We start from the raw sequence: 27,116 nt of genomic DNA, 5'->3' as shown, positions 1-27,116 counted from the left end.
ATGTGGTGTATTAAGGCAAAAGAGATTTCTGTGCATACCAGTACTAACTTATTTTCCCGAGGTGCCCCCTTACCCTGGCAGAGATGGTTATAAGGCTCCCTGGCCAGTGGGCAGACTGGTGCCTGCATCCAGCGCCCTGCTCGAGTTGGTGAGGCCACAGAACAGTTCAGGCAGCTGTTTCCCAAAAGCAGCTCAGAAGATGTGGCAATAGTCAGGAAAATAAAAGAGTAGGAAAATAAAATCAGCCTGTCTGGCATTCAGGAGGATCCCTGATTGCAAAAGATGCATTAAAAATGTAGGCTTACTCAAGCAGGAGGGTGAGAGAAAGAAGATGGTGGTGTAGGAAAGTATCAGAAGTCAGCGCAAGACCTAATGAAGAGGAGGGTGATCTTATTTTTAAAGCAGGCTGATTTTACTCATGTTCATTCTCTCATCACTTTTGCATGCCCTCTCACAAGCATGCATCACCTGTGCTACATGTCCATATGGTCTGGCCAGGGACACTTGTGGGAGGATAAGGGATGTTTGGACATGTCTTTTATACTTCTTAGGAGTCACTGATTATTATGGAATGATCCTTTTGACTCAGGATCTTGCTTGACCCTCCACAAATCCCAGGCACTCTCTGTTTCCTCAGTTTGCGTATTTTTTTAGTAAAGATTTTAGTAAGGCTTTTGATACTGTCCCTCACAGCTTCCTTCTGGACAAGTTGTCCAACTGTGAGATGAGTGAGGTCACGGTGAGCTGGGTGAAGAACTGGCTGAAGGGCAGAGCTCAAAGGCTTGTAGTGAATGGGGCTACGTCTGGCTGGTGACCGGTGACCAGTCGTGTTCCTCAGGGCTCAGTCCTAGGGCCAGCACCGTTCAATAATTTTATCAGTGATCTGGATGCGGGAGTTGAATGCACCATTAGCAATTTTGCTGACGATACTAAGCTGGGAGGTGCTGTTGACTCTCTGAAGGGACAAGAGGCCGTGCAGAGGGATCTAGATAGATCAGAGCATGAAATTTAACAAGTCCAAGTGCTGGATTCTGCATCTGGGACAGAGTAACGCCAGGCACAAGTACAAACTGGGAGAGGAGTGGCTGTAGAGCAGCCCTGCAGAAAGGGATCTGGGGGTGCTGGTCGGCAGTAGGCTCAACAGGAGCCAGGAATGTGTGCCCTGGCAGCCAAGGGGGCAAACCCCATCCTGGGGTGCATCAAACACAGCATCACCAGCCGGTCAAGAGAAGGGATTGTCCCGCTGTATTCGGTGCTGGTGCGGCCTCACCTCGAGTACTGTGTGCAGTTCTGGGCCCCTCCATTTAAGAGGCATGTGAAGGTACTGGACATTCATGTCCAGAGGAGGGCAACCAAGCTGGTGGAAGGGCTGGAAGGAACGTCCTATGAGGAGTGGCTAAGGACACTGGGTTTGTCTGGTTTGGAGAAGAGGAGGCTGAGGGGGGACCTCATTGCTCTCTGCAGCTTCCTGAGGAGGGGAAGTGGAGAGGGAGGTGCTGAGCATTTCTCCTGGGGATCCAGGGACAGGACACCCAGGAATGGTTCAAAGCTGCACCAGGGGAGGTTCAGACTGGACGTTTGGAAACATTTTGTTACCCAAAGGGTGGTCAAACACTGGAACAGGCTTCATGGAGAGGTGGTTGATGCCCCAAACCTGTCAGGGTTTAAGAGGCATTTGGACAATGCCCCTAATAATATGCTTTCATTTTTGGTCAGCCCTGAAGTAGACGGCTCATCAGTTGGACTAAATGATTGTTGTAGGTCCCTTCCAACTGGAGTATTCTCAGATGGGTTGTTGGTTTGTTGGGGTTTTTTGGCTACAGTCTGTCTCATGTTTTGAGATGACAGGAGAGATTGTCATTTACAGTTTGGTGTACAAAACCACATTGTCACCCTTCTGTTATCAGCGGTCAGGCAAAGCCATCTGCTAGTGAGTCATCTGGTCTACTCAGTGTTGGCTAGTCACATCCATATTTACCAATACATGTCACTCTGTTAACACAGGCTTTGCTGTATCCAAATGAAGCAGGTGATTGGAAGAAGGCCAGGATTTGCCAAAGGTGAATTGTGTCACTAACCTGACTACCCTCTACGACAAAATAGCATTTTCTGCCGACATGGGGAGAGCAGAGGATGTTGTTAGCCTGGATGTCGGCAAAGTGTTCAACACGGTTTCCCACAGTCTTCTCCTGGACAAGCTGGCAACGTGCAGACAAGATGGGTGGTCTGCAAGATGGGTAGGAAACTGGCTCACAGGCTGTGCTCAGAGGGTGGTGATGGATGGTTTTTACTCAGGTCTGCTGGTTTGGGAGGCTTCACCAGACTCTGTGAGTCTAGGAAATGTGGTTGTGTTACCCAGTAGCTGTCTTCTCTATTAGCTGCTTTTCAGTGATTTCTGCTCTTCCACAGTACAGTGAAATAGATGTTCCATCCAGAGCCTTTTTCTTGGAAGAAAATCATCCTACAGTCTTTTTTCTTCTGTTTTTAACCAGAACACTGTCTCTACAAGGCTGCAAGCTGTTGAATTGCATTAAGGATGATGGCTTACGCTCAGCGCTGTGTTGCAACACCCTTCACGATACAATTCTAGGGTCACAACTGTCTTAACTTGGCTGCACAGATGCTTTTAACAGAAATACCTCCATATGTTATGCAATCTGCAGTGCCAATATCTAGGCCCTGCCCTCTGGTCTCTTCCCTCCCACTCCCTCTTTCTTTCTACTGTCAGTGCCCTCCCCACCTCTCCCTTCATTCCTCAGGACTGCTTAGAGAGGAGCTGGTCTTCTTCTGGGGTTAAGCAGAGTGAATGATGCTGTCATTAGCAAAGAGAAGACAATGTGAAACGCAGTCAGCCTGTGATGCTTGTATATCAGGTGATGCAAAAATATGGAAAGTCCATGATGATGTTAGAGAAGAAATTTACAGGATTTGCTTTCTGCCAAGTTAAGCTGATGCAGCTCGTTCTTTCCGGATCAGGCTGTTTATATTCTCTGCCTTTTTCCTATGCCATTCTTTCTCTTTTTTTTCCCCCAAACCACTGACCATAATTGTTTAAAACACAGGCTTTACATGTGAATGGTTCTTTTTGGGAAGCGGAACTTTCCATACTGCTGCTTTTCAGCTACATATGGAGAGAGTGCTAGGGAGGCAGTCAGGGCTGACTGACAACCTAGTGCTGTGGCCAGGGAAATTCTGGCACAGCTACATTCAGCTGTCTGCTTTACACATGAAGATCCTTAAGCTCAATGTAAGTTTACCGTTTTAGCTAAACAATAGAGCAATTATCCTGAGGGAATAGAAGGGAGGAGTTATTGTAGGGTTGTTTTATAGTATCTTTCCTAGACCTTAAACACCAGTATTATCCTTCTCTTCCACATTCTCAGTGCTGCTTTCAGATATTGGTTCACTGTTGTATATAGGAGGGAGAGACAGGGTGGGTACATGTATGTGCATGGGTGGTATTTTTATAAAGAATCATTGTGGTAGGAATTTCTTGTCCAAAATTCTATTTTTTCTAGGACAGACTTAAATATTAGAATGATGTGGATGCTCAACACTTTGAAGCAGTGGTCTTCTGGCAAAGTGAGGAAGCACTTGACTTTACTGGTTTTGGCTGGGATAGAGTTAATTTTCTTCATAGTAGCTGGTATGGTGCTAGGTTTTGGATCTGTGACCAGTGTTGATAGCACAGGGATGTTGTAGATGTTGCTAAGCACTACTTGCACAGCGTCAAGGTCTTTTCTGCTTCTCACCCTGCCCCACCAGTGAGCAGGCTGGGGTTGTGCAAGAAGCTGGGAGGGGAGGCAGCTGGGACGGCTGACCCCAACTGACCCAAGGGATATCCCACACCATATGACGCTGTGCTCGGCAATAAAAGCTGAGGGAAGAAGGAGGAAGAGGGGCAGTCAGAGTTACGGCGTCTGTCTTCCCAAGTCACTGTTGCGCGTGGTGGAGCCCTGCTTTCCCAGGGATGGCTGAACGCCTGCCTGCAATGGGAAGTAGTGAATGAATTCCTTTTGCTTTGCTTGTGTGCGCGGCTTTTGCTTTACTTGTTAAACTGCCTTTATCTCAACCTGTGAGTTTTTGCACTTTTACCCTTCCAATTCTCCTCCCCATCCTGCTACGGGGGTGTGAGCGAGCGGCTGCGTGGGGCCAAGCTGCCCAGGGGGGCTGACCCACAACACTCTCCCCTAAGCAAGCAGGCGCATGAAGCAGAGGCAGTGTGGAGCTATTAATTCAGCATGCTGCCCCAGCTAACTAATTCTGCATCAGCTGGCTTCCCTTCGCTGCTTCCAGCCTCGGAGCAGCCCGGCCCCACGTGAAGCCATGTATTTCTGCATGGCACCATGTTTTTCTGCATAACCAAACCTGATGATTGGTGTACAACAACCCAGGAGAGAGCAATGAATCAATTGTAAAAGTGTAAAAAATGGACTTTTGTGATTTGTGAGCTCTACCAGCTTCTGAGCAAGAAATCGCACAGCTGACGTGTATAATGTAACAGGAGAAGGAAGTCTATTAAACGTGACCCCCCTGCCAGCAGCAGCTGACACTGTGCCAAGAGTAACCCTAGAAATTCTTCGTAAAATAGCACATTGGCTCACGTTCTACCAAGAAACTCAAGGAAAGCAACTCTATACCTTGCTAATCTCTGAATCTTGATAAGCACTGGAGTTGGGGCTGGCCTGAGGAAGTTGTGATTTAAAAAGAAATGCTGTATATTTGGGTGCTTTGAAGACTTAGCAACATAGGTGAAGGATACCAGAATGCTGAGGACTTGGCTCTTGGTGTGGCAGGCTGGGCCACCAGTGTGCAAGGTTTAGAAAGGTGGCACCATGGGTGGGGAGGGAAAGGGGACCACAGGTGGCACCATGGGTGGGGAGGGAAAGGGGACCACATCAGGAGGTGCATGGGAAGCGGCGTGGCCGTAAGAGACCACAGCAACAGCTTAATCCCCTATTCCAGGCTGGGAGATGGGGGTAAACTTTTTGTTGCCCAAATGAGGAGAGCATCGACTTCATCCCTGCTGTGGGGAGCAGGGGAGATCACCCCACCTCCAGACCCGCAGGACACATCCTGCTCTCCCGGGGCAATTTGCAACCATCAAACCCAGTTTGTGAAGTGCTGGCATATGGGGGCCTTGGTGGAACCTCAAATTCCTGTGTAATGCAAGTTGTTAATAACACCAGAAAGTCACTTTGTAGACAAACCATAAAATAACACCCATTTAGAGCAGGAGCTCGCTCTCCCAAGGCCAAGATACAGCAAAGTCTCTAAGCTCTTAACCTCCAGCTACAACAATTGCATTTTTACCGGGAAAGAATTTGAAGTCTAAATGTTTTAAAGGGAATTTCCAGTAGGTGAACACTGTTCCTGTTTTGCTGTTGTCCCTAACTTCCTGTTGCCAAATGTGTCTGGCAGAGAATTCTAGTCCTAAACCACCGAGCAAGAAGTGGAGGAAAGGCACGGCAGGCACCGACCATGGCACCAAGCAGCGTGGCGGGGGGCAGGGAAGGGACGCCGAACAAGCAATGTGACGGTGGGCAGGGTGACGAAGGGGCCGACAATGCCCTCCCTCAGCCACTCGCCACCCTGCCTGGATCCTGCCCTGAGCCCCGCACGCCTCCCTCCTGCAGCCAGGAGAGAAGGGGGTTCCCACTAAGGGGTCCCTGCTAAACCCTTACTTCCCTGCAAAACTATTGTAAACTCCGTCTCCTGAGGCAGCTCTTTGTACCTGTGTTAATGTCATGCCATACCAGTGCTTTTCATGGCTTATTAATTAACTTCCACCCACCTCTGGGAACACCTAGCCACTCCCTTTGTCCTCACCTATCCCAGCCATTTATAGCAGCGATGGGATGCTAGAAATAGAGACGCATACACTAAGAGCCGGAGGAGCCTGTAGACGAAAGGAGTATTGGAGTCGATTTGCAAAGGAGATATTTTCTAGCTCGCAGCAGTGAGGCAGCATGAAAAGCCCTGGGTGCACTTCAAGGTAAGGGGAGAGGGAGGTGAATGCTATGGGTGCAGAATTAAGATGTGGTTTGTAGAAACATCTGGTTGAGGTAATCCCTGTAAGTTGTTAATAGCCTATGGAGTTAGTTACAGTTTGCTCCAGGGTAGAGATTAATTTCGCCGTGAATGTTTCTTTCCTGTATTCCAGGTCTTTTAATTTGAAAGAACCTTGTGAGGTTGACACGGAGGTGTGTTATTTTCAGCTTAAGCCAAATGAACGAGAAGGTTGTCCCAAGCCTTAAAGCATCCATAGCAGCACCTCCAAGTCTGACCTGAGAGGTAGTTTTCCATGTTTTCTTCCTGGCTGGCAGATGGCACGGCGCAGGTCAGAAAGGCAGGTTGAACCTCCGGCACCAGCCCTGCTGATAGCTTTGCAGGATTTTTGGTTTCTGAGAAGAATTCTGTGTCTTAGCAATCAGCTCCCAAGTGCTTCCTCAAAGAGCTCCCAGGCTGGTTCCATGTCTTGCGTGACTTTCATGCGATATTTGAATAGTGGCTTTCTCTCTTGAACTTTGCAAAAAACTGTATTAATGGGGCAAAAAAGTAGATGGGGACTCTGATCATACTCTGCAGCTCTCAGCTATGTTGGGCTTCATGCGCCGCAGGTGAAATGCTTCCTTTGCTGTGGTGTGCGGAAGGAAGAAATCGCTGCAGCCATGATCCTGTGCGTCATGCCCTCCACGCTCCCGTTGATACTCCAGGTGGTTACGAAATCCCTCTGCTTATGGCTGTAACTGTTTGTTTAAAAGATCAGCACTGTCTTCTGTAACGCCAGGTACTCGCCCCGTTCACCTTCAGCCCGTGCGTGTGAGACAGTCAACAGCAAAATAGCTCTTGGACAAGTGGGACTTGTCTTTCTTGAAGGGATTAAAGGATGGGCGATATTTTAGCCAACACTGAATATGGCATCTGTTGGCCCAAGACATACAGGTTTAGAAGTGGCTTGGTCAGAGACTTGCAGTCTTGTGTGCGTGTGACACTAAGGGAACAGTCTTTAAGAGTGGTGCTGGCTCTCACAGAGGTGAGCCAGGGCAGTGGCTGCAGAATGGATGGAGAAACCCCATGTGCAGGTTTGCAGGACATGCTGAAGCCAGTGACAGCCCCTGCGAGTGCTGCTGCCGGTGGCCGAGCCCGGGGGGGCAATGGGGACAGGACCCCCCCCCGCCAGTGATTAGGCACGGGACTCGGCTGCACGAGTGCACCAACCAGCACCCTGTGTACCTGCAACCCCCTTCTCTCGTCTCCCCCCTGGTCTCCATTTTCCTGTCCTCCTCCCTGGGGATCACCTCAATCCCTGCCTTTGGCCCTTCCCCTGAACGCCTCGGTCACTTGCCTTTGCTGGGTTGAGGTGCAGCGGGGTGAAGGTGGCTGCAGTCCCTTCCCTGTCCCCGCTCCCCGCTCGCTCCCTGAGCTGGAAAGCAGATCGTTTTCGACCCAGGCAGGGGAACAAACACCATGCCACAGAGTAGCGTTGTTCAGCACCCCTGGGACAAGAAGCCCATCGTTTCTGCATGGGGACTGGCACCACCATGGCCCACATGCTGAAGAAATTGGTCACTCTTGCTCCTTAAAACTGGCCGTTCCAGGAAACTGCCCTGGTTTTGGCAAGCCTGACATAGGCTGGGTGGCCACCACTCGCAGCAACAGCGTGGATGTCACTCAGCTGCAGGTTGCCGTTGTCCTCAGGACAGTGCCACAAAGAGCAGGGTGAGCTCTGCACGGGCCCTTGGGGCTCACTGGTGGCATGCTTGTGCCCAAAACTTGCCCACGGGGCACGTTTGGCACTGCAGTACCAGTTCCTTATGCGGCACCAGCAACACTTTGAGGCTTTATGTGCCTAGATAATCCAGACCGTTATCCCTCCCTGTGTCTCCAGGTGTAAAAGCCAGCTGTTGTTTGCAGCTTTTGAAGCACATCCAGACAAAAATGGGTCTGCTGGGAGCATCCAGTTACACTGGAGATGGGCTTGGTGTGCTGCATGTGTTTGAAGATTTGGAAGCAGGATGGCACTATGTAATCTCTTATTAAACAACTGTTAAAATATGGTGGGATGCCTTGAGATGATAAGATGTAGAGGTCTGCAGAGCCTGTCTTCTTGCAGTAGAAGGGACTGGTAATCATACTGGAGCGTGTTGTGATCCTGATCTATCTTCAGGATTGTTTTAGGTGTCTGCTGATTTATTTGCCCCTTAAAACATTGATCTGAGTTGCCATTTTGGGGACACCACCCAAACAAATGCGTGGACCATTATCGCACATGTTAAGCTCTACAGAAGTGGTGCAGAAGAAGGATGTCACTGGACCAGCTTATGAAAGACCTCCAGGCAGGCAGGGTGACATGTTTTGGAAAACCATCACACCAATGTCAGCTTCCATTTAAATGAAAGACCAAGAAAATAGACAGGGGCTGCATTTGACAGATATGAGCCTGCTTGCTGCCTGTGGGCCCCTCTGCATTTCTTCTCCTGTCTGGTCTCTACTTACATATGTAGAGTGATCAAAGGAAAAGGGATTTTCTCACCCCTGTCCCCCTAACAAGCCTGGGACAAAAAATTAGGAAATACTGATGACAGGCTGCCTGTAGCTATGTCTTGAAACTCTTCATGGAGAAGCTGTGCTGCAAATTCTTATTGGAGATTGGTACCAGCTGTGGCTGAGGGTCTTCCCTGGCTTTGGAAGGGCTCTTCTGCCTGAGGATTTCCCACTTTACCTGGGGTGCTGTTGGACAAGGAAAGCACTCCGGTGCAAAGCAAAGCTTGAAACAAAAGTGGTTTTGGGCAGGTTTGTGTGGCAGGCAAAGTCAAACGCTTTTCTGCAGTGCCATCACAGTGTTGCGACATCACTGCCTGTCTCCGCTCTTCCACTGTGTTTACATTTGGTTCGTGGCTCCCCAATCACAGCTGGCTACAGTGGCTGTAGCCATGTGCAGCTCTTCATGTTCTGTTGGACTTTTTGCTCTCATCCTCTCTCCAGTTTTCCATGGCCAGACCCAGGCTATCACAGCCTGGCTTGTCATACTGTGCCCGGTCAGTGGGAGGTTGTAGACCATGCCAGATGAAGCTGGTGGTTGCACTCTTGGAAGGCCAACTGGAAGGAGCGATTCAGCGTCTTTCACATGGTACAAGCTAGAGGCTATGAAAGCCACCATCCTGTGGAGCAGCACCATGTGTGAGGACCCCTTGGCCAGGAAGACAGTAGAAAACACCACCAGGTCCAGCCCACAGCGAGCCATTTGCCCCCATCGATTCTCAGACTGGGCAGGCTTGGAGCCCTCCTTGCTGGCTTGGGAGAGTGGGAACCACAAGTGTGACCATCCCATGCTGTAAATAGGACTGTATCTTCTCAAAACAACTTAAAGCCCAAGCCAGATCTGCTGCATTTTGGAAATGGCAGCTGAAAACATGGAATTCACACTGAGTTAAAAAAGCTTTTAGCATCGGGGAAGTCAGATCAAGCTTAGTGATGAAAAGTTCCCTTTTGGCGGGCATCAAACCTTCAAAAGATCCTGTACGTGTGTCAGCTAGAATGCACTGGCAATGATACATGGTGGTTGCCTAATTAGTGCTGGAAAAGACCCCTCATCATTATCCAGACAAAGCACAGATAGATGAGGTGCTTGGTCCAAAGGGCTGCCTCTGAGCTCAGCGGTTTAAAGTCTGGCCAAGGTGAGAAGACAGGATGAAAGGGAGACCTGGAGGAGGCTGAGCGTGGGAGCTGGGCTGGGAGGAGGAGCTGTTGCAGCAGGAAAGCAGTCCTCTTGTTTGAAAGCAAGACATAATTAGTCCGCTGCAGGTGCTGTTGGGTTATTAATTGGTTTTCTGTATTGAAAAATCTCAGTTATATTGAAAAAAATTCAGTTTAGTGGTTCTTTGAGATCCCCATCTTCTGGAGTGATGTGATTACAGGAGCTGCTCAGATTTCTTACGAAGGAAATCCTTATACCCCCTACAAAGGGCTGATTTTCTAGTGAATAAACTAGAAGCTTGAATAGTGAATAAGCTCTAAAGCCCCAGAAGACCAAAAGAAAGGAAAATAAAAGGCAGCAGAGCGGGAGGCTGTTGGAAGAGCTTAGGCTCTGCCTGAAGTAGACTGTGTCTTGCCAAAGGCCAAAATTAGGGGAACGGTAGTGCAAGTGCAATTTCTCACTGTCCTGCCTCTAATGCCAGAGCTGCTGACACAGCTCAGGGAGCCAAAGGTGGCTGGCACCACGAAGACATAAAACTGTGCTCCCGGTGATAAAAACTCCCAAGGGCAATACGCAAAGTTTGGTGGTTCGCATTCCGGGAAGGATTGTCAGATAAAAATCCACTGAAACTCTTCTTTCTTTCCAGGCATATCAAATGTTTCATCATTTTCTGCCTTTGCCTGGGACTCATCTTCCTGTCGGGATTCTTCCGTATGAAGAATAAAAATTACATGTAAGTGAAGCAGAAGCAAGGTTGCATGACTTCATCTGCCCAGGGCAGCAAGGATCTGACCTGTGATGCTCTCAATTTAAGTCTCATGAGGTTTAGGCTAATACTGGAAGGGCGGCGGCCCAAAGTTAGCTCCTAGATCCACATTTGGGCAGGCAAGGGACCAAATTAGCCAAAGTGCAGCTCGCTGGGGCAAAATCAGCTGTATGGAAAAAGAAAAGGGGATTGAGCTGAAGCCCTTGGGTAAGTGAGGACCTGGAGAAGCAGAAAACTGTTCAATATATATGCCTGAGGGATGGGGCTTGTTTGGGTTGGTGCCTTGCACCAGCTGCAGGTGTGGTATCAGAAGGAGAACCTGCTCAGGTTTGGCTTTGCCAGGTCTCAGAAATGGGATATGGCACTGGAGAGGCTCTTTTTCCCATCTGTTGCCTTCCTGCAGAATCTCGAAAAGCCACAAGGAGCTGCTGATACCTTACAAGCCTTGCCGTGCCAAGACTAATGTCATGTTCCTCAAGACCCACAAGACAGCCAGCAGCACCGTCTTGAACATCATGTTCAGGTTTGCGGAGAGGTACAACCTCACTGTCGCCCTCCCAGCTGACCAGCTCGTCCACCTGGGCTACCCAAAGACCTTCCTGGCCCACTTTGTGGAGGAATTTGAAGCCATAGGACAAAACTACAACATCATGTGTAACCACCTGCGGTTTAACCCCTCAGAGGTAAGAAAGAGCCACGACACCTGCAGAGAAACCTGGTTGAACAAGCAGTGCCTCCAGACTAACAGCCTGTCTTCTTCCTCCCTGCAAACAGGTGAAAAAGGTGATGGCAGCAAACACCTTCTACTTCTCCATCCTGAGGAACCCCATTCGTCTGCTGGAGTCTTCCTACGTCTACTACAAGGACAATGTCCCTGCCTTCAGGATCTCCAAGGACGTGAATGAGTTCCTGGCATCACCCATGAAGTATTACCATCTGGCAGATTACAAGAAAAACATGTATGCCAGGAATATCATGTGGTTTGACTTTGGCTATGATAACAATGCAGAGGACAACAAAAAGTACATCCAGGCAGTCTTGAAGGAGATTGAACAGAATTTCCATCTGATCTTGATATCAGATTACTTTGATGAGTCCATGATCCTCTTGAAGCACACTTTGTGCTGGGATCTGGATGACGTGATTTACTTTAAGCTCAATTCCAGAAGCCAGGACACTGTCCAGACCTTGACTCCAGAAAGCGAGGAGCAGATAAAAGTGTGGTGCTCACTGGACTGGAAGCTCTACCTGCACTTCAACCAGAGCTTCTGGAGGAGAATTGAGGAGACCATAGGATTCAAGGAGCTGGAGAAGGAGGTGAATCGCCTGCGAACAAGACAGAAGGAGCTCATGGAGACCTGTCTCTCGGACCAGGAGGCAGTGGGGAAGGATGACATCAAGAACAAAGCTTTCCTGCCTTTCCAGTCAGGGGTTGCAAATATCCTTGGGTACAACCTCAAACAAGACTTAGACAACATGACTCTGAGAACCTGCCAGAAAATGGTTATGCCAGAGCTCCAGTACACATCCTATCTTTACACTGTTCAACACCCGCACAAGAAGAGGAAGATCTTGCCCTTGCCGTGGACCAGTTTCCAGAAGACGCAGCTCCCAAATCCCAACTAGGGCATGCGACAACCCACTGTGGTTTCCCACCGCTTTGCATCACCCCATGTCTGGCACGTGACTGGCCCACAGGACTCTCGTGCATGAGGGGAGGCAGGGGGGGAATTTGTTCTGGACCACCAAGCTGGTGGTGGGTCCTTTTTTGGGGACCTTGAGCCAAAGGCTCTGCATGGGCCGGATCCTACGTGATCCCTTCTCCCCGTTCCCAGGGAGGGGGACAGCCAGCTGCTGCTGAGCGCTGGGTAGGCTTTCAGCTGGCTTAGATGTTTCTGCCTCTTAATCATTAATCACAGGCTTAATCATTTTGTTTGCATTCGACTTTATTTAATAGCCGTCATTACATCCAGGCTGGTCACAGCTCGCTAGAGCAAGTCCTGACTTTCGGCCTTTAGGGGAAAAAAGGGGAGGGGGAGAGAAACGAGGGGGAGAGAAACGAGGAAGAGAGCAGGATGAGGGGATGAAGTGCTTGAAGGAGTAGCAGAGACATTGGGTCTCCAGTCCAGCAGCATCCATGCTCAACCACGTGCCTTGTGATGCTGAGGCTGCTTTTCAGATGAGCGTCCCAAGCATCATGCCCAAAGCCAGGCACACTGTCTGTCAGCCTTTCCCCACCGACACATGAGACGTCCCTCTCATGTCATGAGGTGTGGGGGGCCTCTGCACCACTTGGGAGAGCTTGGTGCTCCCCTGGGAGGGCCTGTTTTGTGGTTTCACCCCTCTCTATTGGGTGAGGGTCCCTGGGCCCTGGGCATGGATGGTCCCTTGGGCTCAACATCTCTGAAGCCTTTTATCAGCAGAGACTTTGTTGGCCCCCCCTTGCCATTTTGGCCAAACTCTCCACCACCGATGAGGAGAGGGGTGGAGGGAGGCATGGCCGCTGCTTGTTTAGGGCATGACCTTGTTATTGAAGGAGGTAATTAAACCTGCCTGGGATATCTTTGCCCATTAGCCAGCTCCCTACTGCCATGCTGGTGCTGGGAAGGTTCGGCAGAAGAACGGCAGTGCCAAGCCCAACGGCTTTGGCGTCACCACTGTTAATAATTGCCCATCACCAGTTTCCAATGCACCTGCCATTACCGATGGTGTAATATTTCAAAGCGTAGTCAGTGTCTCTTCCCGCTCGCACCGGTCAGGGCAGGAGCAGGGACCTGGATGGCGTGACTGGGATGATGGATCCAGGGTCGCTCAGCTTGCAGCTTCGCATTGGGGTGAAGCTAGCTGGGCAGCAGCTCAGCCTGGGAAGCAGGAGAGATGCTGTCAGAGGAAAGTGGAGGGAGAAGCAGAGTTGGGATTTTCCTTGGCTATGTTTAAACCCAGCAGGTAGCCAGGGAAGCCAGCTGAGGCAAGGGTTAACCTCCTTGCAATGCAATCCATGCTCCTCTGCAACCCCACGAAACAACATGAGATTAACAGCACCTTCACTGTTTTCTGCTCCAGCAACCCTAGCTAAAATTAACCAGGCTTAGGAAGCATTTGTAACTAGCTGGGGCAGAGGAGACAGCAGCTGCATGTGTTCAGCCTGGGCAATCCCTGGGGGCTTTTCCCAGCCAATTCTGCAGCCTGAGCCTGAACTGTCACCTTGGAGCTTCTGATCCGTGACTTGCCATATGAATTTTATCAAGCCCCTTTAGTTAAGCTGATGCCAGCAATGGAATATAAGCGTAAAAATAATTTCTTAACAGCTGACCTGTGTCCGGATGGGTGTCCTGGGAAGGCTGGGACCCTCTGGACCACAGCCCACAGGCTGGGGAGCTCACGGCTGGGGTAGACCATGGTGAACATGGGTTGCAGCACCTGGGCAGGGAGGTCGGGCCTCTCCCAGCCTGCGGGGGGAGGGAAACTGAGGCAGGAGATGCAGACACCCCCGCCATGGCTCCCTTTGCATTCCCTCCTGGCGGGTTTGAGCAAGGTGGTTTGGCAGTCCCCCGGCTCTGCCTGGGCTGATAATGGTGCCTTTGTGCCGCCCAGCGCTGCACGAGCGGCTGCCACTGCTGACTCAGGGCTTTTTCCCGGCCACCGCCACTGCGGGAGCCCCGTGACCCATCGGTGGGGGGACCCTGCAAGGGGGGGGGGTAGCAGCGAAGCAGTGAGGCAACAGGCTCTGCAGAAAGCCAGCAGCTGCAGGAGCCGACATTACCCTGTGGTGGAGGGGACACTCCCAGCTGAGCAGGACCCGGTGAGTGCCTTCGCTTCTCTGTGGGGTGTTTGATCAGCAAAAGCTCCTAATTAAAACACCAGTGAAAGTTGCCCTCAGCCACTCCGGCTGCGCCCTGGAGTGGGATGCCCATCTCCTCCTGCGGCAATAACCTAGGACATGTAGGGAGATGTAACCTGGGGACAGCTGACCATGGCGGCTCTCCTGCTGTCCCTGAATGAATGGTGCTCGGGGATCACTCGCAGCCCGCTGCCGCAGGGACAGCCCAGCCGGGGACTCCATGGTTCATGTTGTGCACCCCAGGTTTTCCCTGCAGGGGAGGGGGGAAATGAGGAGCTGGCTGCGTCCGCTGTGCTGGAGGTACTAGAAACACAGGACAAAATGCTCCCTGACCTCCTCGCAAGGAGCCTGACCCCATGCTCCCAGGGTTTTGGCCATGTGGGGACAGGGTCTGTCCCCCCAACACTCACTTGACGGTGGGAGCAGGGAACCACAGGTCTCACCCTGCCCTTTGCTGACTGGCCTCAATTTACCAGAAACTGCTTTTGAAGAGAATCTCGAAGATTGATTTGATTTAATTTTATTTCAGGGTAGCCCAGGTCAGCCTCTTTGGTGTTACCCAAAATCCTGTCCCACCTTTGAGGGGTGGTGACTTGCCACCACAGCAGCACACATTCAGCCCCCCTCAACCCCAACCCTGCCTGTAGCAACCTGCCCTCCAGCCCATGCTCCCAGGGTGGGGGGTTCCCCAAACCCAAGCCCACCAAGTTAAACCCCAAACACCTCCAAGGACAATCCAGCTCGCAACCCCAGCCATGCCCAGCAGCTGGTCCCCCCGCCTTCATGAACCCACCGGGGTGAGGCTGCATCTTTCTGCCACAGACGCCATGGGCTCCCGGCACTTCCCTGCCCGGACCGTCCTCTTTGAGAAGGAGTCCAATGGTGTCACATACCGCGTGCCTGCTCTGCTCTACCTGCCCTGCGTGGCCAAACTGCTGGCTTTTGCTGAGGAGCGGCTGAGTGCTGACGATGCCCATGCCAACCTGCTGGTGCTGCGCCGTGGCACGATCTACGGGAGCTATGTGGAGGTGAGACGGGGGATGCACCTGGGGTTGGGGGGGGGACACGCTGGGCTGGGGGCACGGGGACAGCGAGGTGATTATCCTCCACTGCTTGGCACAGCCGAGCTCCTGGAGGCACCCGCATGGGGAGGGGAGGCTGGGTCAGGTGAAGTGGGGTGGTCCTCACCCCTCTCCCTCCTCTCCTCCTCCCTGGGCAGTGGGAAGACATGCGTGTGCTGGAGACGGCGACGCTGCAGCACCACCGGTCGATGAACCCCTGCCCGCTCTATGATGAGTTCACTGGCACCCTCTTCCTTTTCTTCATCACGGTGCTGGGCAGGACCCCTGAAGCCTACCAGATCGTCACCGGCCAAAACGTCACCCGCCTCTGCTGTGTCACCAGTGCCGACCAGGGCCTGAGCTGGAGCACAGCCACAGACCTGACGCAGCAGGTCATTGGCGGGGCCATCAAAGGTAGCCCACTGGAGAGGGGCGAGGAGCAGGGGGGGGACAGCCAGCAAGAGGACGACCATGGGTTTTGGCTTCCTGGAGCCACCTGTGGTGTGGCTGGAGGTGGCCTCGGGGTAGGAAGCCCACAAGCATCAAAAAGAGATGGGGTGGAAGATGACCTCAAGCAGAGGGGAGAGGGGATGGAGGGAGTAGCTGTATCACTTGCACGGGGTGGGAGAGAAGATGGAGAGGCCCTGTAGCTGTGGGTAGGCCCATGTGTGAGGACAACCAGGCAGCACTGGGCTCTGCTGCACTCCCACCCCACCACCTTGCTTGGCTAGGCTGAGGGGGATGCTCTGGAGACCCTTCCACATTGGGCATGGCAGGTGCACCATGGAGGCCACTCTTTACCCACATCCTATCTCCCCTCCCCAGACTGGGCGACGTTTGCACTGGGCCCCGGGCACGGGATCCAGCTGAGGTCCGGCCGGCTGCTGGTGCCTGCCTACAGCTACCACATTGACTGCAAGGAGTGCTTCGGCCAGCTCTGCAAGACCACCCCTCACTCCTTTGCCTTCTACAGCGACGACCACGGCCGGGGCTGGCGCTTTGGGGAGTTCATCCCCAACCTGCAGACGGGCGAGTGCCAGCTGGTCTCAGTGGATGAGGAGGATGGCTCCAACGTCCTCTACTGCAATGCCCGCAGCCCCTTGGGCTTCAGGGTCCAGGCGCTCAGCACAGACGACGGGGCTGTCTTCCACGGGGGGCAGCTGGTCCAGCGGCTGGTTGAGCCCCCCCATGGTTGTCATGGCAGCGTCGTCGGCTTCCCCGCACCTTTCGTGTATGTCCCCACTGCCCCCTGGGACCCCACGATGCCCCTCCGGGGCTCAGCTCACAGGCTGCTCCCTGGGATGCTCCAGGCATTTCAGTACCTGCCCACCCGGCAGGCAGCAGGTAATGAGCTGCCCGCTGTGGCCACCGGCAGCCACCACAAGCCAGCCGAGCCTGAGGAGGGCTGTCCTACCCCAGGGCTTCACGGCCATGCCCATGGTATTGCCTCAGTCCGAGGGGACCCTGTGGTGACCCCCAGCCCTGCTGCCTTCTTCCAAGCACCTACGTGGGTCCTTTACTCCCACCCCACCAGCTCCATGTCACGGGTCAACATGGGGGTTCACCTGAGCACTTTCCCCAGGGACGTGGAGAGCTGGACCGAGCCGTGGGTCATCTATGAGGGCCCAAGTGCTTACTCGGACCTGGCTTACATGGAGCTGCCCTACAACGAGGCCTCCATCTCTGGTGGCCCAGCCATCGCTTTCGCCTGCCTCTATGAGAATGGAACACGGTCACCCTACGAGCAGATCTCCTTCAGCATGTTCACGCTATACGATGTGCTCCAGAACATCCCCCTGACAGCCTCTGCTCCCCAGCAGGATGGCAGCCCTACACACCGCAGGAAGCGGAGGCGAAAGAGCTGCCTCATCTCCTAATGCCCCCCCAGGTTGGCTCCCCCCGCTCCCCCAGCACCGGACCCTGGGACACCAACCCAGAGCCCAGTGCACTGGGATGTTCACAGCCTGGGGTCCTGCCACCGGCCAGCATGGCCACATCACACAGAAGGCATGCGCTACCGTCCCAAAACTGGATTTTTATCTCATTTTTATTGCTATTTTTTAATTACATAGTTGATTAGGCATGGAGGCTTGTGCCACCAGCCCAGCCCCAGGCTCCTTTCTGAGTACATGAGCCACCCCATGAAATACATAACGGGGGGGGCAACAGCAGCAAAGCAGGGGAGAAGGCAGCTGGGGACACCCTGTGCTACCTGCCTATGCCAGGTGCTGGGCCGGGGGGACGTCATGCTCCAGCTGTGCCATACCTGGTACTACCACCCTGCTCCGAGGGTTTTCCTCCCATGGTCATAAATATTTATGTTCATTTCTTAATTGCTCCTTTTTAATGATGCTGTTTGAGCCAATGCCTCTTTTTCTCAACAGTCTCTCCAAAATCACTGTGCTGGTTTTGGCTGGGGTAGAGTTAATTTTCTTCATAGTACTATATTTTGGATTTGTGCTGAAAACAGTGTTGATGATACAAAGGTGTTTTTGTTACTGCTGAGCAGCGCTTACACAGAGTTAAGGCCTTTTCTGCTCCTCATACTGCCCTACCAGTGAGCAGGCTGGGGGGTGCACAAGCAGTTGGGAGGGGACACAGCCGGGACAGCTGACCCCAACTGACCAAAGGGATATTCCAGACCATGTGATGTCATGCTCAGCAATAAAACTGGGGGGGAGGGAAAGTTGGCTGGGGGCCGCTGCTTGGGGACTGGCTGGGCATCGGGCAGTTGGTGGTGAGCAATTGTTTTCATTTGTATCACTTGTCTTTCTTGGGTTTTATTTCTCTCTGTTACTTTCCTTTTTTTTTTTTTTTTCAATTATTAAACTCTTCTTATCTCAACCCACGAGTTTTCTCACTTTTACCCTTCCATTTCTCTTCCCTCCATTCTGCTGGGGAGGAGGGTGAATGAATGGCTGTGTAGTGCTTAGTTACCGGCTGGGGTTAAACCACAACAGTTGCCCTGTTACTGTTTAATCTGGCTGATTGTTTGTGGGTTTTTTTTTAAGCTACCCTGGACATTGCTACTTTCCTCCGAACCTTATCAGTTTTGTGGCAAACATCCTCCCAGCGCAGGCAGGTTCAGGTCTGTACCCATGCTTGGTCCCTGTGAAGGATTAGGGGATGAGGGCACAGGGATGGGGGACGCGCTGAAGCCAGTGACACCCCCTGCGAGTGCAGCGGTGGGTGGTGCGATGGAGGTCCTGGGCCGGTGGGGATGAGTGCGGGGCTCCTAACATTTGCTGCATGCATATGTGTGCGTATGGGTGAACTTCAGGGGAGCTACACCTCAATTCCAGCACTACTTCCCCCAGCACGACTCCATCCAAGCCCCACAGCCCCAGCCAGAGCCTGGCTTGGCTCCTCCAGTCTCCTTCACCTCTCCTGCCCGGCGCCGGAGACAAACACCAATGCAAGCTGCCCTAAATACAGACTGATTAATGAAAATAAGTTAGTGTTCCAGCTCTTGTCTCTACAAATACCATCGTGTCACATTTTGCACTTGGGCGGGTGGAAGCTGATGAGTAACGGCCAGGGGAGCCATTGGGCTCGTGTTGGGATGCCAGGAGCCAGGTCCTCACCTCCATCGCTCACTGGGCTCATTTCCATCCCCAAATGGCTGCCAGCCCCAAGGGCATCTGCTCCAGGGAGGAGGAAGAGGTATCGCCCAGGCGGAGGGCTCTGCATGGAGGCAGCCCTTTGCACACCGACCCCACGCCCATTGCTTCAACAACTCACGCAGGCTGGGATGTCTGTCCCCTGTGGGCAACTCTGTCCATCTTGCACAGGGCTCTTGTACTGGGCTGGTGTCACAGTTCCTGCCCTATCCCTGCTACAGCATTTGCCACCAGCCAAGGGACACCCGGGGCTGATACCTCCTCCAAGTGCCATCTTCCTGGCAGCGTCACAGGTCCCTACTTCCCCTCACAAAAGCCGCAGAGGCACCCAAGGCAGCCGTTGAGGATCTGGAGGGAGGCCAGCACCATCTCAGTGGCACTGACAAGCAGCAGGAGGGAGAAGAGGACAACATTCCAGGCCACAATGCCCTCCGGCTCCAGGCAGGTGCTCCAGGTGTGACGATCATACAGGTAATTCTGTGCCCTGCATGATGGGGAGAGAAGGAGATGCAAGATGCTGCCTCGCAATGCATCAGGAATCGCATCGCTTTCCGCCATGGAGGTGTGCCCCAGATGCCCCGTCCTTCATCCCAAGGATGAGTGGGGTCAGCAGGGGGATGGGGATGGGAAGGACCACATAGAAAGCCGTGAAAGGTGAGGACCTCTTGAGCTACTGGGGTCTTGCATGACCACCAGCAAGCCCACCTCACTCCACCCACCATAAATAATACAGACTTAATTAGCAATAAGCTGACAAGGTGGCACTGACGACTCAACCCTGCTGCCTCACCTGGTGTCAGGCTCCTTGCCACCGGCGTCTAGGAAGGGGTAATCCCAGAGGATGCCGTGCCCGCGGCCATGCTCGGAGGCATTGTAGAAGCAGAGGGGTCCATCGGTCAAACCCACGCCGGAGAGGACGAAGCAGGCGGCAGCACCCAGAAGTGCCAGCTTGGAGAGCACAGCAGAGATGAAAGCCTGCAGGCAGCACCCGGTGAGGGCAGTGTGGGGGGACTGAAAGTCAGGTGGGCTCCAAAATGCGGCTGTGCGTTACTGGTGGAGTTTGGTAAGCAGGCAAAACTCCCCTTCCCTTCACCCCAAGGGGCTGCAGCCCTGGGGAGCCGAGGCTGAGGACAGAGCCATCGCCGGGCTGTTTTGAGCCAGACAGAAGTGGGCAGGGAGTGGGGACAGGCAGGGAGCAGGGATAGGCAGGGAGCTGCCATGCAGAGGTTGGTGAGGCAGAGCCCATGCCAGCAGCCCATGCCACCTCTTGGGAGGTGGCACCATGCAACATCCCACCATGGGGCCAGGGGAGAGGAGGCACCCTTCCACGACCCACCATGCAAGAGGGGGCACCCTGCCACATCCCACCCTGGGGCCATGGGAGAGGAGGATCCATGCTGCGTCCCACCACAGGACCACAGGAGAGGTGGCACCCCACCACATCCCACCCTGAGGCCACCCACCACATCCCACCACAGGCTGCTTGGGACTGCTTTGGCAGGGGGGTCCCGGCACTGCCTTACGTTGCGACGGGTGCCGCAGTCGGAGCAGCCAGCACATTGCCACCCCACCGCCGTGATATGGGTCGCTGCCAGCAGCACCTGCAGGAAGGAAAAAGCAGCTGGGGGACGAAGGGGAGCCACCTGCTCTGTCCCTCCATCCCTGCTTCACAGACACGCGAGGAAGGGCACAGTGCAAACCACAGTACTCACGGTGATGCCGCCTCCCCAGACACCTGGCATGACCTTGGCTTGCTTGCTGATGTGCCCCTCCACCAGGTACTTTGATGTCCCGCCAGGGAAGAGCAGGAGGATGTTGGCTGCCACAGAGAGCATGCCCAGTGCCAGCAGACAGGGACCCACGATCCGGCTGCATTTCCCCACACACATGGCCACCCTGCAAGAGGATGGGGAGGAAGAGGAGGAGAGGAAGGGGCTGCCTTCATCCCTGCAATGCCCCATGGCTCCCCTACCCTGAGCCCATCTCACAGCCACGGGTGGATGGGAGTTTTCTGGTTCATGCTTTTGGGTCCCAGCCTACCCAGCTGGCATTGCCCTTATTCGAGGGCAATTTCCAGTGGAAATCCTATTTTCCACACACCATCTAATTAATGAAATATTAAAAATAAATCCAATGGTAATACTGATCTACTGCCAGCAAACAGTTTTCTTGAGATTGAGCTATTTTATCATAGAAGGAGAAGCCCAGCTACAGACCTGCTAATATTTCTTTGCCAAATGGGTAAGGGAGTTTAAGACAATGGCAGGTCCCACACCAAGCCTTGAAAGATGTGAGAACCACAAGGACGACTCCTCCAAAATGTTACCAACCATCGCAGCTCGGTTTGACTTTGAGTGCTTACAATGAGCAGGAGGGAGCCAGGAAAGGGGCAAAATCCTTGGACAAGGACTTGTGAAAGCACATCAGTCTCCAATCAAATCCAACAGCAACACCATCCCCGTCACACGCTAGTCCTACCGTAAGTCTGAATATGCTGAAACCAATCAAAGTTAATTAAGAAAAGGTTATCACCTATCCTCAGGCAAGCCATCCAGCTCTGCTGGCATTTTATTAAGTTATCAGTTCACCTAGGAAGTGCCTGCCCATCTCCAAGTGATACCTTGTCAAAAATTGACTCTCCCTCTTCTGTACCCCCAAGACAGGGGATATCCATTGGTCACTCTGGGACTGCTGACAACAACCTGGTTTGCTGTTGTCCCGGTTTTCCAGGTTTCTTCTACCCTGTATTCACTTTTGCTTCAAGTTGGTTTTATGCATTTTTCTCCTTTCCCAGTGGCTTGCAACCCATTTTGTGCAAGCTCCCTGAATCAAGCTGCTTCTCGCACTGGCTAATTTATTTCAGGCTCACTCTGGCTTTGCAGAAGCAGAAGCAGAAGCGAGAGGTGCCGCGTGGTTGTTTCCGTGGGAAGAGCTGCCTCAGCCCCCCCTCGTGCACAGCGTCAGCGATGGGGAGGAACGACTCAGGCTATGTGTCCAGCATCTGCATAGCCTGAGAGGCCGGGGGGCACCAGCCCAATGGGGCTTCATGTGGCTGCAACCTGCTGGAGACCAGCCACACCAGCCCCGGCAGGCTGCTGGGGGCTAGGGAGGGCTGAACGTGGAGGAACAGGGCTGCAAAACTCTGCTGCATGGAGATGACACAAGCCAAGAAGCCCAAGGTGGACCACCAGTTCCACCCATCCTGGAGCTTCACCTCTCCACTGCTTTCTATCCTCCCTGCCTTGGTTATAAGGAATTTAGGGCCTCTTGCCCTCACTGCAGTCCCACCTGTAGTCCAGGGATTATGCACGGTTGTCCCCCCCAGAGCCACGAGTGTTCAGTGCTGAGTCCCACCTCCCCACTTTGGAGGACCTTCCAGAATAGCTCTTGCTCCTCAGGAGCTCACAGCGTGGGCTGCTCTCACCAGCCCGAGGCTTCTGTGGTCTTCGGCAAGTCTCCCCTTAACCTCTCCAAGGACTCTCTTGCCCCTCCACTGCTGCCCTCTCTCTGGGGAAGGCAGCAGGTCTCCTTCCCCCAGGAAGCTCTCCACAGCTTGCTGTCCCCCCAACAACGCTCCCCTTGAGCATGAAGCAAGTTTGCATTAGCTGCTTTCTTCTACCTCAGCCAATACAGACAGACAAACCCTTCTGTAAGGGGAGGTAAAGCAGCTGAATCAGTCTCTGTTAGGACACTCGAAAGAAAGACTCCCTTCCTGCCAGCATGTCTCCATGGCCAAAAGCAAGGGGATTCAAGCAAAGCCCAGGCAACCTGTCCACCCGCCTTCCCGGCTTACCTAGAAGTGATGCCACGTGGAGCCAGCAGCATCCACCCCTCAGATGAGCCCTGTCCTGGAGGCATCACCCATGGGTGACTATTTATGATGTCCTAGCATGTGCTCCATGTCTTCCTCCTCCACCCTAAGGTCCACCCACCGCATCAGTCATGATCCTCCCCTCTCCCACACAACTGGCGGCTCAAAAGGAAGAATGACTGTCCCGTCTGAATGAGCCAGCCTCTGTCGGCGTTGCGGCTGATCCATCTGTTTGATCATGCCCCCTTCCACTGGCTGAAGCCACAAGTCCACCAAAACATGCACAACTTCAGATTTTAAGGCTTCTACCACGTCTGCCCCTAAATGCCTTGACCATTGCCTGAGTAGCAAACACCATTTCTCCTGGAAGAGCCTGCAATGACTATGTAGGGAGAACATTTTCCTCTCTCCTCTGCAGCCCACTCCAAACACTATTGTTCTGTCACCGTGAGTCCACGTTCCCCACCAAGGGCTTCTTCCATCACGTTTCACCTTATTTCCCTTGTTGTGCAAGAGCTTTGTGCGTGGCTGCTGAATAGTTCAGGTTTGCCTCTTCTTATTCTTACCTGCAGGAGGGAGTATACTAATATTTTGATAAAAGCTTTTAAATAAATATTCTCGTGTCTCAGCTGGTTCCTATCTTCTGCCTTTTGCTTTCTTGCAGATAGCCCAGCTTTTCCTCCAGGTGTTGAGCATACCCCCATTACGTATATATCTCGCATCTTGGTGATAACATTGAGAGAGAAAGGTTATTTCTGGGTATCTTATCTTAACTATTGCAAGTCACCAGACAGCAGCATTTCAAAGTCCTATCCGGGGTCTCCATGGCTGGCAGTTAGCATGCAATGGGAAAGCTCCTCTTCTGGTCCCACAGAGAAGGTCTGACAGTAGCAGCTCCAAGATGGGAAACAGGACCAGGAGAACATGACCTCCATGTCTGAGAACAGGAGACAGGGAAGCTGTAGTACAAAAAATGGCAAAAACGGAGCAGTTTTTCTGGCAGGGGATTGCGGGCAGCACAAGCAGAGGAGAACTGCTTGTGGGCTATGCAGGCAAAAGGAAGAATCTTCTCAAAGAAGAGTTTGGAGAAGGTTCATATTACTCGTGCATTCATCATGAGGACCTGAGGAACATCAGCTACTTGGGATGTGGGCTTCCCCATCTCCAACAGCCACAGGAGATGAAGTGTAAGTGCAGCTATCTTATAGCCCCGATACAGTCTTGCTCCAATATAGTAAATAAAAAAAGCAACTAGAGTGCTACCTTGCTCTACCTAGGGTAACGCACACCAGTAGCATTTGCCAACACATTTCAAAGTGGCTTTTCCTGCTTTCAAACCAGTGAGTACAGGACTGTCGAGAATATAAAAACTGCTCTAAGTACAGCATGTCACTGTTGGCAGAAATAGAAAATGGAGTTGGACCCCTTGAGCGCCACATGGAAAAAGATGAGTGGGTGAGACTGGGTTACATCAGCCAATTCCATTTTTCTAGGAAAAATAAGCTGAGAGGAGCAAATTATCCGAATAATGATAGTTCCTCTGAAAGGAAGATCAGAGTTTGCACCAGCACGTAAATCCCCGTTTTATTCTTAAATAAGATGAATTGGTCTCTAAAAACCAGACAGCAGCAAAGGCGAAACATGTAGGACAGCAGACTGCTGAGAATAATACAGTTTTTCCTTCTCTTTTTTTTTAATTTAGAAAGAGAGGAAGCGTTTTTCACTCTGCTGGAAGAAAATGTGTTGCAACCTCATCTTGTGCCCTTTTCTACGTCACGGCAATCTGAGCTTCCTACGTTGCCACACACATGATCTGGTCAATCATCTCCCACAAAAAACACCATGTCATTCATGATGAAGCATCAGGGTGAATCTTTTCCCCAGTATCACTGATCTTTCCCTTATACCCGCTCCAGCTCAAGTCCATAATAGTAATAATAATAATAAAAGGCTAATTTTAGCCCTGCACAGCTTCCCCAAGCGCCGTGAGCTGCTGCATGCCTCCCTTTCGCGCACAAGACCTTAATTATGAAAGTGTCGGCACAGCAATTCAAGTAACTTGCTGCCAAGTCACCCAGCCACAGCGCTGCCAAATGTAGTCCCACGCAAAGCGACGTTGGCTCGGCAAGGTCCTCCTGCCAACTCCTTCTCTGACACTGGATCGCAGCTGAAGAGATGCCGGCTGCTTTCATCCTAGTCATTTCGTGTCACTTTATCCTGTCACACTTAGAGGCATCCGCCTCTCCAGCCTACGGTTTGCAGGTCACATTTGGCAGTGGCTCTTCCTGAACTTTAAGGTCTGTGAGCTTTTTATAACCACTGCGTCCGCTCTCTTAACCATGCTCCCCTGCTCTTTGCTTCCCCAAACTCCCCTGGGGCTGTGGAAATTGTACGGCAGGTTGGGTTTCAAAAGTGGTTTGGCTTCAAGGAGAATCAAAGAGGCTGAGTTGAGTCTGAATCGGCAAGATCGAACCATTCTGTGCCAAACCAACCTCCACCTTGGTCCTGTCCAGAGGATGCTCAGCACGAGTCAGCAGTCTCTCCCACTCCTCTCAGTAGCATCTGCAAATCTGTTTCTGCCACTAGCTAGCTAGGACTTCTCCGAACTCAGGTGTGGGCATGTTCGCTGCCAACGGTGATCTCCCTAGACACATCCTGCACAGAGTTTGTGGCTAGAACTCAGACTGAAGAAATACCAACACGATTGTGCTAGATAATATGGCATTTGCTTTAGCTTCCTTATGAATTTCACCTGATTTAATACTTCAGATGAGATAAACCAACCCAGTCAAAAGTTGGAAGGCATCTGCAGAAAGGAAAAATAAATAAATTAAAACCAAAAGGTAGGTATCTGTAGTCTATCCTGTATCCCTTGACCTGCAGACTATGATGAAAAAATATTTCCGACTCAGTTGGAATGGGAAATATTTTCCTAAGCTGCATGAAGACATCAGGTTGTTTTCCAGCCTTGAGAGGCGCACAAGCAAGTCTTCATCACAGAAGCTGGCATCGTCCAGTTAACATAGTGAGAAGGAGAGGCACATATGCTGAAAACTAAAGAGAAAGTGACTTCCAAGATACCCCTGGAAAGGCAGCTGGAGCAACAGCCTTCTGGCCTCCTCTGGAAGTCAGTGTCTCCCAGGAGGGTGTTAACCACAGAACTCGGATGACCTCCCTCGAGAAAGTTTTGGGTTCGGATAAGCCAAGCCAAGGACATTTGCCCTCCTATCCAAGGCATGCTGGAAATGAGTCACGATGAACACTGCTTGAAGGTTTTAGCATGACTGTTGGCACAGTCAGTCACCCTATTCCATAACTTTTTGGAGAGTTCAAACAGAGCAAGACCGGGGCAGCGGCTGAAGTTATTGCTTCAGTGGACACCCACCTACAGTCAGGAACACGAGGATGACCTGAAATTGGCTTCCTAAGTTTTTGTTTCTCCACTGTACCTGCTAAGTACTTGCCCAGAAGGGACTCTGCTCATCAGCATTTCATGTGAGGCCATTATAGGAATGTCCCAAGGAGCCCAAAAGACAACTGCAGAAGTTTAGAGGCTCTGTCTTGACAACACCTGTACCAGGAGGACATTGATGGTTCAGAACAGAAAGCCGCATTTTCTCTGCCTTTCCATTGGGAAGGACGAAAAGTCCTAGCGCTGCCTCTTTTTATTCATTTTCATAAAGGTATTTTTCCTAGCAAGGTACCAAGTTTGTCTCTCTTAAAGATTTTGTAACCTCTAGAATGGGCTGAAGCTTTCTTGGGCTAAGCAAGCAGCTCACAGTAATCAACAATTCCTCATCAGCAGGAAGCGGATGCTTTCTACTGAAGTTACCTACTTGGTTGCATTTATGATCAGGCACCATATTGCAAATGGGCTTCAAATTCAGGTAAGCCCTGTCCTTGCTGGCTGGGCAGACCTGGAGCTAGTATCTAAAATAACACCCATTTGGACTTCTCCAGCTGAGCTGCAGCTTCTGCTACTTATTTTGTAATGACAGTCAACGCCAACGAAAGCTACTACAGCCAGGATAGGAAAATCGTAAACTTCCCAGAGGTTCAACAGAAGCTATGGCACCTGGACCTATTCTGCCTAGTCGAGATTCACAGACCCAGAGGCAAAGGAAAAAGAAAAGCACCCAATCTGACAATTTTACTGAAAAGTCAGATACACACACATAGGGAACTTGGCTTGATTTTCTTTCCTTCTACCCCCAATAACCTTAAGGAAAAACTCAGAAACTCTCCATATAACACAGGGACAAACTTTCATTAGAACTAAAACAACAAAAAAAAAAAACCCCAAACCCAAAACCCAAG

General features: G+C 51.9%; 3 protein-coding genes across 9 annotated transcripts; 2 read left to right on the top strand and 1 right to left on the bottom strand.

The window, feature by feature from the left end:
- The first annotated feature begins 1,630 nt into the window (after positions 1 to 1,630).
- GAL3ST2 (galactose-3-O-sulfotransferase 2) lies at positions 1,631 to 12,391 on the top strand. Of its 3 annotated transcripts, none has more exons than XM_030027848.2 (5): positions 1,631 to 4,827; positions 4,864 to 5,995; positions 10,347 to 10,433; positions 10,870 to 11,149; positions 11,241 to 12,391. In XM_030027848.2, exons 2-5 carry the CDS (start codon positions 5,970 to 5,972, stop codon positions 12,090 to 12,092), a joined length of 1,245 nt encoding a protein of 414 aa, XP_029883708.1. In that variant the 5' UTR covers positions 1,631 to 4,827; positions 4,864 to 5,969; the 3' UTR covers positions 12,093 to 12,391. The 3 variants fall into 3 exon arrangements, with proteins under 3 accessions (XP_029883708.1, XP_040982702.1, XP_029883709.1); XM_041126768.1 differs by having other exon boundaries at positions 4,864 to 6,716; XM_030027849.2 differs by lacking the exon at positions 4,864 to 5,995 and having other exon boundaries at positions 1,631 to 3,994.
- A 1,472-nt stretch (positions 12,392 to 13,863) lies between these two features.
- Positions 13,864 to 17,842, top strand: NEU4 (neuraminidase 4). Of its 4 annotated transcripts, none has more exons than XM_030027835.1 (4): positions 14,156 to 14,268; positions 15,130 to 15,335; positions 15,527 to 15,782; positions 16,194 to 17,842. In XM_030027835.1, the coding sequence occupies exons 2-4, from the start codon at positions 15,135 to 15,137 to the stop codon at positions 17,243 to 17,245; spliced, it is 1,509 nt and encodes a 502-aa protein (XP_029883695.1). In that variant the 5' UTR covers positions 14,156 to 14,268; positions 15,130 to 15,134; the 3' UTR covers positions 17,246 to 17,842. The 4 variants fall into 4 exon arrangements, with proteins under 4 accessions (XP_029883693.1, XP_029883695.1, XP_029883696.1 ...); XM_030027836.2 differs by having other exon boundaries at positions 14,250 to 14,268; positions 15,074 to 15,335; XM_030027833.2 differs by lacking the exon at positions 15,130 to 15,335 and having other exon boundaries at positions 13,864 to 14,268.
- Positions 17,843 to 18,161: 319 nt separating this feature from the next.
- Positions 18,162 to 27,013, bottom strand: TM4SF19 (transmembrane 4 L six family member 19). 2 transcript variants are annotated; one of them, XM_030028117.1, is made up of 5 exons: positions 22,782 to 27,013; positions 20,701 to 20,923; positions 20,512 to 20,589; positions 19,779 to 19,963; positions 18,162 to 19,472 (listed from the first exon to the last, which is right to left on the bottom strand). In XM_030028117.1, exons 1-5 carry the CDS (start codon positions 22,844 to 22,846, stop codon positions 19,286 to 19,288), a joined length of 738 nt encoding a protein of 245 aa, XP_029883977.1. In that variant the 5' UTR covers positions 22,847 to 27,013; the 3' UTR covers positions 18,162 to 19,285. The 2 variants fall into 2 exon arrangements, with proteins under 2 accessions (XP_029883977.1, XP_029883978.1); XM_030028118.1 differs by having other exon boundaries at positions 20,701 to 20,884.
- Positions 27,014 to 27,116: the final 103 nt, after the last annotated feature.

Source organism: Aquila chrysaetos, chromosome 10 (assembly GCF_900496995.4).
Source record: "Aquila chrysaetos chrysaetos chromosome 10, bAquChr1.4, whole genome shotgun sequence".
NCBI lineage: Eukaryota > Metazoa > Chordata > Aves > Accipitriformes > Accipitridae > Aquila > Aquila chrysaetos.
Note: the sequence above shows the minus strand (reverse complement) of the source record. Positions and strands in the feature narration are given on the sequence as shown.